We start from the raw sequence: 10,244 nt of genomic DNA on the forward strand, positions 1-10,244 counted from the left end.
AATCTGCTACAGAATATTATAACTGTATTATCCTGTACTCTGCTACAGAATATTATAAATGTATTATCCTTTATTATTATTATCTGCTGCAGTTCTGTGGAACAGTTTACTAAACTACCCGAGTTTACTGGGTACCAAAAAATTACGATGACGTTAAAACAGGGAGAAAAAAATCTGTGTCATGGCATTGTCCTTACATACATAGAAAAATAGAACAGGGAAAGAGTGGAGGAGGATGATATTTTGAAATGTGAAATAAAAACCGAAGTGAGAAGGACGTTGACAAATACATCAAATATTGACTTTGGAAGTGGTGCAAACACAATGCTAATGCTGTGTCCCAAATGGCACCCTATTCCCTATATAGTGTAATACATTTTACCAGAGCCTTATGGGGCCTGATCAAAAGTAGTGTACTACACAGGGGTTAGGGAGTTATTTGGAATGCAGACGAAGGTCAAATTATATTCATTTATGCAACAAAATTCTCATCCATAATTCAAGAGGATTGCTTCTGGCAAACACTCAGACTAAGCATGCAAGGAACAGTGTGTGTGTGTGTGTGTGTGTGTGTGTGTGTGTGTGTGTGTGTGTGTGTGTGTGTGTGTGTGTGTGTGTGTGTGTGTGTGTGTGTGTGGAGCAGGGCAGAGCAGAGCAGTGCAGTAGAATGGGATAACACTAACAATACAAATGTTGTTAGCGACAGTAATCTGATTATCCTGTAGCCAAAAGAATCCGAACTGACGAGGGTAGAGGACTGGCAGCTTTTGAAGTATTCTAACAGCCTACCAACATACTTGATGGATATTAACATGGTAAATGATGTGCCAAAGGGTGTTGATATTGTTTCTTCGGTGTGTGCGGGTGCTTGGGTGGTTGCGTGGTGGGTCGGTGTAAATGGTTACATGACGTGTTTGTGTCTCTGTGTGTGTGTGTGTGGTGTGTGTGTGTGGCGGGGGAGGGGGGGGGGGGGGGGGGGGGGGGCAGACACCTGGACTGTGGACAAACAGGGAAAAGTGTTCACAGCATTGAGAAGTAAATGAAAGGTCTGTTAATGAGTTAGGTGAGAGGCTGATGGGAAAGAGCATGAAGCCGTGAAGAAAGGCCAGAAGTAACAGCATCAGCGAAAGTGTGTTTCTGGTGTGTGGAAAGAAATGGTTTCTTTCATAGGCACTTCAATTGAGAACGTTTGTTGATAGTATGACCATCGTAGATTATCTACATCCAAATAATGTGGGACCAAAATGTATTCCTCTTTGGAAGGCTGGAGGATTTAGAAGTTATTGTCTACGTTTCCTCAATTTGTAACCAGCAAAGATGCCTTGCAGAAGTCATCTTAGAGCAGAGATCACCGGTGTCAAATCAAATTGGAAAAAAGCCTCAAGTTGTTTGCTGTATTTTAAAACCATGTGTGGTCCAGGGCACAGAAAATAAAAGAACTGGAGGAAAACATTCACAATGTCACAGTAACAACAACTCCGTGTGATCACAAACTTTGATTTGACTATGATTTGATTTGACTATTATCAAATCACTTATTGTTATCACTTAATTTCTACCCGGAACAGAGAGAAGAGGGACGGCCACCCTAGTGTGTGTGTGTGTGTGTGTGTGTGTGTGTGTGTGTGTGTGTGTGTGTGTGTGTGTGTGTGTGTGTGTGTGTGTGTGTGTGTGTGTGTGTGTGTGTGTGTGTGTGGGTGTGTGTGTGTGTGTGTGTGTGTGTGTGTGTGTGTGTGTGTGTGTGTGCGTGCGTGCGTGCGTGCGTGCGCGTGTGTGTGTGTTTACCTTCACAGCCTCTCTCTATCTGGCCCACACATGCAAGGGCATCCGACATCAGGTCCGGGAGGCGTCCGTTCAGGTCCACCGATGCTAGGCAACCCTGGAAGCCCTCCTTGGCGTGCACCAGCTTGGGAAGCTCCTTGTATGTCTCTTTGGCCACGCCACCAATATACAGGTCACCTGTGAAGGACAGGGTAGGAAAAAGATGAAGGATAGTGGCCTGTCAAGGAACCCAATCTCCAAGCAAGCAGCGGATAGGCAACAGTGGTGCTCTCTCATTGAAGCCTTATATTTTTCATAGGAATGAAGTGGATTAAGTAAGTATGGGGGGAATACGAATGGACAGGAATGGTTAATATATCACTGATGAGGTGATAACTGGTCTATAATACAACCAGCATTACTTCTACTATTCAGAATGACAAAGGTAAAGAACAGAAATATTGATGCGTTGCTGTTCAATAAAACACTGTAGACTCGTTTGGAATCACTGACCCCTGGTGGAGAATAATAGCTACTGCTATAATCTGTATACACTGTATACAGTCACAGTGTTTCTAGTCTAGAACTGACAATATGCCTTAAAGTGTGCATCTGTTCCCGGATATAAAAAAAATATATATATAGTGATGGGCCTTGTGATACAGTAATTCCATTGATAGGATACCCCACAGTTCAATGTAACATTGATTTTACTCTCCTCTGATCTTCTTTGAAAGACATCCACTAGCGCTGTCAAACAGCAGACCAGTAACAGTCAACTGGCTCCTCTGAGACACTGTACCCCAACGCAATAACAATAGTGCCACCCTCTGTCAGAGTATGTTGAGAACATAAACCCCCAGCCCCAGGCAGCCTACCCTTCAGGTCCAGGTTCTTGGCTCCCATGGTGGTCTGGGTGGTGATTTTGGTGTCGATCTTGACGGTGTGGAGGTTGTTAGTGTCTCGTGAGATCATGACGTTGTGCCAGTGGTTATCATTCAGGGGCTTGTTGGAGTTGCCCTTGATCAGGTGAGCTCCGTTCCCCAGGTCTGATACGTAGTGCAGGTAGCTGGGAAAAGGCATTCACATGAATAATGATGCAGACACACACTCGCGCACACCTGCGTAGACACGCACACACACTCCAAACACACACAACCCGCCCAATCCTTCAATATGAATGACTAAACTACAGTATGTCTTGACAACCTACCCCTTGACCAGCTCAACCACGATGAAGTCGTTTCCGTCCCCACTGTTGAACAGTATGAGTCCATCTGACGAGGTGGTCTTGAACTGGAAGAACAGGTGCATAGAGTAGTAGGCCTGCAGGGTGGTCAGAGCCAAATAGCTCGACCGAGACTTGAACGTGACCGGGTCAGCAATGATGTTCTTGAAGCCGATCATGGCGTTGAGCTCGCAGTAGTCAATGTCACCGTTCTTACACAGGTCTATAGGAAAAATAGAATAGATACTGTAAGTATAGATTTTTGTCTCACACACAACTCTGGGGTCAAGAGCACAACATTAGTAGTATTAATGATCCGACACAAGAAAACCTCCAGTAGCCAGTTCAGTCCCACTTTTTCCAACACCCAGCCCAGGACTTGGACCGTTGACCTTCCAGTTACTGGTCCACCTCCCTAACCTCTGGGCTACCTACCTATGTAGGCCATGCCGTTGAAGGAGAGGCTCTGGAGGTGGCCTATGAAGTTGGAAGGCACCATGGACATGAATCGTTTCTCCGTCACGATACCCGTCTCAATGTTGTGAAACTCCAACTGGGTGTGGTCACCTGCCATTTGACCTTTTGATTAACAGAAGGGAGGGTGAGAGGGGGGGGAGACATGGGTGGAGGGAGGTCATTCATGTCTCCAGCAGGACACATGCCACTCTCACCTCCTAATGGTCTGGAGCCACACTTGTCACTAGTAGAAAGGTACGTGAAACACAATGGGTTTATACACACAGGGCCGGCTTCCCAACACAGATTAAGACTAATCCTGTACTACAAAGCATGCTCAATGGAGAATATTCATTGAAATATCTTTCTAGTCCAAGACTAGTTTTAATCTTTGTCTGGGAAACTAGCCCCAAAATGATCGATTGCATATCAGACATTATGGACTAGATCCAACTTTGTCTGATCTAGTCCATAGTCAAACTGTGTGTCTTACCTACAAGGTGCCCAAGGACTGTCCTGAAAAGTATCACACTCATATAAAACATAGACATTGAATTAGAGAGAGGGAGGTTGTACCTTCTACAGGTTGAAGACCATCTACGGTGAGTTTCAAACTCTTTCCCCTCCTGAACACACGCACCGTGTGCCACTCGTTATCATTCAGGTTCTGACCAGCAAATATGGTCTCTGGACCCTTGCCTGTAGGACAGCCCAAACACTGGTTAACACACACACACCTCGAGATGGGGAGAAGAGACACCAGAGTTAGTGCATTGACAGGGTTGGTTGGGAGGAGAGGGTGGGGGGGTAAAAGAGAGAGAGAGAGAGGACGGAGTAAAATAATACTAATAAAACAGAACATATTTAATGACCCACACAACACCACCTCAGGTTGTTTCTCACATCATGAGGTGTAACAACACCTCATCTACCTACATGTTGCTTATAGAAATATAATCGCAGAAATCACAGAACACTGTTTGGAATTGGATACCCATTTTAGTCATTGTTTTTCTATGAGTGTGCTATTAATAACAATGTCACTAGGTGGCAGTAAAGCTCCACCCCAATGCTGGCATGGCTTGGCAATACATAAGGGTAAGACACAGAGAAACAAACTCCATCTTGATTAGTTAACGGTAAATGGCATTTCAAACCTTATTCTGCTGTGTCTGACCTCAATAAAATGAATTGTAAATAATGATGTTGAGGAAAAAATAATAGTGATCACGAAAAACACCTCACTCAATCAGATGAATTGTAAATAATGATGTAGAGAAACAACAAAAAAATCATAACCATGAAGTAAACATTATTCAAGGTGCTAGTTTGAGCCCTGTAACCGTGAGGCAGGGAGGGAAGTGTATTGTCATAGAATAGAAGCTAGGTCCCGGACAGTCTGCTGCCAGGAGGAAATAAGGACTGTGATTTTTTTGAAGAGGGATTTACTGACGTCATAGCTGCCTTATTGGCTAACTGTGAAAAAAAAAGAAAACCGCCCAATGGTGTTACCAGAAAGAACCTTCCAGGGGATTCTCTAAAGAGGGACATCTAACTGAGTACATGACGTTATGGCTGATGGCAAGGCAACTGTGCCTTGAAAAACAAGTGATGTGTTAAAACAACTGGTGTTGCCAGCAAGCCTACCAGAGTTTTGGCATCCCATCCCTCAATGCCTAAGTCTGATATGTTTACAACATAGTGACTAACTACCTATATAACTTCTTTAGTAATAATATATTTTTTTAACTAACACTTGTGTCTTGTCTTTTCCTACTAGCACTGACTTTGTTGATAGCTACTTTTTTGAGGAACAATGTACTTACTATGACTGTGATATGTGGTTGTCCCACCTAGCTATCTTAAGATGAATGCACTAACTGTAAGTCGCTCTGGATAAGTGTTTGCTAAATTACTAAAATGTAAATAATAAATAAATATTGAGAGCTTTTGGTGAGTAGGACCTCCAATGTAGTTATATAGGGATATATAGGGATATATATTGTTTTATATTTAAATATGTAGTTTGGAGCAAGTGAATACACTGCATTGCATTCCCACTTCATGAATTATGAATTAAAAACCATTAAGGATGAAAGACAGTTCCCGTAGTAGAATATGTCCTACTGAGGGCTGAGGAGAACAAAGCCTTATCTCCCCTAACACATCACCAGGAACCCAGTGAGGACACTGGACTAAATCTTATGGCAAGTCAGGACATGTTACCAGATAATGGATGTGAAGAGAAAGGAAAATGTCTTTGTGACTATGTCTCATTTCCTTCATTTGAGAGTTTCAGAGTATATACACTAAATATATACACACATGAACACACACACACATATATACACACACACACACAGACAACACACACACACACAGACACACACACACACAACACAACACACACACACACACACACACACACAACACACCCACAACACACACACACCCACACACACACACACACACACACACACACACACACACACACACAATCAACATGTTCAAAGTCAGAGCTGGAATCACAGTCAGTGTATTTTAAATGATCTCCTTCCATCTGGCACAATATGAATCTCTCCTCTCCTCAACAGAAGACAATAAGATTGAATCAAACAGAAGACAATAAGCTTGTACAGGATCAGAATCAGAGGCTGGAGTAGATCCAGTTGGAACACCGATCATTCAGTTTTCTCATAAAGCCACACTGTTTCAGATTCAGAAACATTTTAGTGTCTCAACATTGGGCAATTTGATGGTATGAGATATCTTACATGACCTTCGACCCAAGACTTTTACAGTGCGTCAACACACAAGGAACATCTATCCTCCTGAAACGTCTCCCCCCCTCTTTTTCCTAAATGTTTTCTCTCCTCTTCCAATTGTCTTGGCCACAAGGACAGAGGAATGGAAGGCAAAGCTCAATCCATCCTTTCAAGTGCCCGAACTCCATCCCTCCATCCCATTATTTCATATATCGCTCCCTCTCCCCCTCTCCCTCACTCCTAATCCCATTCTCCAGGAGCCTGGTTTCTATCCTCCCCGGCCCTGGTGGGGTGTTTAGTGCTTACAAAGCAAAACGGCGCCTCTGAGATTGAGTATAATATCCTAGTGCTCCGGCTGCCTGTGATTTGCATACACATTGAGGCGTTCAGGCTTTGAAGATTGCAGAGAAAGAGGAAAGGAAATAAATAGCCGTAAAAGGGTTGACTGGGATGAACCTGGTCCCCATTAGGGTTGTGCTGAATGGCGGGAACCCGGTAACCAAGATTTACTGGGATTTACCGCCCAAAACCACTCGCTTTTCCCGGGATAAATAACTGCGAGAAACCGGTAAATTCGAATAAATTATTTATATGAACAGAATGAACAGCATGGTGTAAAATGGAACTGTTAAATTATATGCAATGTCTAAATCTGGCTTCTCTACGGCCTCTGCCTGATGAACCAACTCTCAGGGTGGAGACAGACAGCCCATCTCAGTACAGAGCACAGTTCACAGTGCATGTAGACGTTTCATCTCATCATGGTAACGTTTTTTTCTTGTGACAGGTAGGCCTACATTTGCTGCGGCATAGCCTTTGATACAGTAATATAAAGACCAAATGTGTATCTAATTTACCCATCTCCTTCTGGCTTTCGGGAGTCACCTTATTTTTTTATTGTAAATATTCATGTATTTTTTATTGCAGCTGTACAGTGTTAAAACAACCTACCACTCAGATATCATTGCTTTAAATCGTTGTTCGCAGTCTTTCTCTCTCTGCATAAACTCCCATTCAAATTGCATCCAAAATAGATAACCCTGTTCTAGATTGATATATAGCCCTATATAGGCCTAGCCTACCTCTTTCAGGTAATACATTCAATGCCGTATTTACCTTATGCCTTATATTTAGCTAATTAATGATGGGTTATGCATAATAAGCTTCTAACTTGTAGCCTCTGTCTCTTGCGCAATACCCACACACCTGTGCTCTGCTGGCCTCTCCTTAAAAAGGCTCCTTAGCTCTTGGAGTCCCATGCAGGAACAACTAGACAAGATTAGCTTGCTGGACATAATTTTATTTGCATTTCTTATACCAGTAGACTATTTGAAGAGGGACGCAAGCTCTTTTTTGTTGAATGTTAAATACAGCAGCCAATAGAACTCACGGGTAGTTTGAAAGAAGGGCGAGCTCACGATGGTGTAAGGCTATAGCAGTTATTTATTCAGACCCATAACCATTAAATCTTCATGAAGAGAAGTGAACGCTTTCTGCATCTAATTGTAGTCCTATATCATTCAAGGATGTCATTAGAACGATGAAAGTAAGGACAACGAAACTGTTGAAAGGGTGGAAGGAATGAAGCAACAATAGAGGGAGGAAGAGTTAGTAAAAACACCAGGGGAAGTATTATGAAAGGTAGGCTATACAGTATATGAGTCAGCCTACCAGTTATACAAAGAGGCCCTATTATATTTCAAAAATAACATTTTCTAGCCTATACTGGTAACTTTGTAGGCAGCATGTGCTGCACCAGAATCGCAAGTTCTCATCTGCTTTATCATGGTTTGAACGATATGCGTAATTCCTGTCAATATAATACAGTTAAGTACAGTGGAGGCTGCTGAGGGGGGGAACTGCTCATAATAATGGCTGGAAGGGAGTATAATGAATGGAATGGTATCAAACCAATGAAAACCATGTTCCTCCATTCCAGCCATTATTATGAGCAGTTCTCCCCTCAGCAGCCTCCACTGATATAGTACAATGCAGTACAGTAATACAGTTCACAATCAAAAAGATTAGCCTACTGGAGCTAGTTTAATTTATTTACCCAAGAGAGCATATAGCTAGCTACATCTATGGGCTTTTATGTTTTTCTGTCGCGTGTAATGTGCAGTAGCCTATATCATGTATTTGGATAACGACACAATCATTTGGGCTTTTTTAGGCATGGGCTCATTCAATTTTGTTAATGTAGGGCTCATTAAATGTATTTAATATATGACTCATTAAATGTATTTAATATATGGCTCATCAGGCTCAGGTAGCATCAGGTTGAATGTTCATGCTGATCAAAGCTCTAATCAAATCCAGACATATTTATATGATTTATAATGCTTTTGAATGACACGTCCGGTTTTGGCGGGAAATACCAGGTTACCTGGGAGAAAAGTGATTTATTCTCGGGATGGATTTTTTTTTAAATACCGGGACACTACCCTAGTGTGTGTGTGTGTGTATGTGTGTGTGTGTGTGTGTGTGTGTGTCTGTGTGTGTGTGTGTGTGTGGGTGTGAAAGAGAATGGTGGTGCACGTGTGCTATTCAAAGTAAAGTGTAACGGAAATTAAGAAAGACCTGGAGGTCACATGGGTCACATCTCCATGGAAAGAAACCAGACTGCATCTAATTTTCTCTCCACACGCACACACACACACGAACGCACGCACGCACGCACGCACGCACGCACGCACGCACGCACGCACGCACGCCACAGCACGCACCACACACACACAACACACACACACACACACACACACACACCACACACACACACCACACACACACACACACCACACACACACACACACACACACACACACACACACACAACACGCACACGGCACCACACTAGTTACAGTATAGTCAGCTTCTGCTAAGTATCTGGTGATTCATCATCCTACAGATACCCAATTGTAACAAATCGATACTACAACAACTAACACGAACCAACAAAAAACCAATCAGGTTTGTTGTGTGTGTGTGGTGTGGTGGTGTGGTCGTCGCTGTGTTGTTGGTGTGTGTGGTGGTGTGGTGGTGTGTGGTGTGTTTGGGTGTATTTTGCTTTCGTCAGTCAGCGCATGTTAACAGTGTTTAAGTTGAAGTGGCAGCGGTTTCTTCGGGCAGAGCTGAGGATGCCCGAGGGAAGGGAGCCGAAGACCCCTAATTGACAGTGATGTGTTTTTTGAGTCTGTGCTGTGTGTGTTTTTTCTTTGAGTCTGTTCTGAACATGTCATTCTTCCACAAAGCTGAACCAAGATGCCGAAAACTGACAACACTAATTAACGCAATAAATAATTAAGTGGTTTAAAAAATAATAAGGAGTGAAAAAATAATGACCTGGGAAAAAATGGAAAAACAATCCTTGGAAGTGGAACGGTTACTCTATCCAAGTAGAAGATGGTAAGTGTATGTAGCTAGAACAGAGTTTTAAAGCTGCATTGGTGTTTGGTGCTTTTCTTTTCAGGAATGTAAATGAAACATTTTCCTCAGAACCAATTAGGCTAGGTCTGAGTCGACGCAAGGAGCCTCTTTCTCTCCTTCACTTTTTTCTTTACTTTATTCTTGAGGATGAATATCTACTTCCATTCGTGCATTCTCAAACGTTGGCATCACACAGTCATGTCTCACATCATTTCTGAATAATGTGTGCCAAACACAGGCACGCATGTCTTATTTCTGAAGTCAACGTGCCAGTCAACAGTGGTAGTGCCAAACGAGCTTCGGTGACTCTATTATCTATCACTATTCAGGTGGAGATCATTTGCTCTAAGTGCCTCAGGCTGCGTTTACACAGGCAGCACAATTATGATATTTTGCCAAATGATTGGTAAAATAATTTATCTGATTGTTGAAATGACAAATAATTGGGCAAAAGATCAGAATTGGACTGCCTGTGTAAACACAGACTTAGAGTTTTAAATCAAACTATGTTTACTTATAAAACAGCAAACAGTCTCTTATCACATAACCATACAACGCTTCTGTTGTAGCTACACAAAACAAACACTGTGAAATATGTGTGCATCAAT

The 10,244-nt window shown here is 42.6% G+C and overlaps 1 protein-coding gene across 1 annotated transcript in view; it reads right to left on the minus strand.

Moving 5' to 3' along the window:
• The window catches only part of LOC111968067 (neurexin-1a-like), a 594,370-nt gene that overhangs the window by 333,603 nt on the left and 250,523 nt on the right, over window positions 1-10,244 (minus strand). Inside the window, 5 exon segments of the mRNA XM_070444976.1 lie at window positions 1,786-1,959; window positions 2,640-2,830; window positions 2,975-3,212; window positions 3,425-3,568; window positions 4,022-4,144. Of these exon segments, the coding sequence (XP_070301077.1) occupies window positions 1,786-1,959; window positions 2,640-2,830; window positions 2,975-3,212; window positions 3,425-3,568; window positions 4,022-4,144 (870 nt within the window).

Source organism: Salvelinus sp. IW2-2015, linkage group LG8 (genome assembly GCF_002910315.2).
Source record: "Salvelinus sp. IW2-2015 linkage group LG8, ASM291031v2, whole genome shotgun sequence".
Lineage (NCBI taxonomy): Eukaryota > Metazoa > Chordata > Actinopteri > Salmoniformes > Salmonidae > Salvelinus > Salvelinus sp. IW2-2015.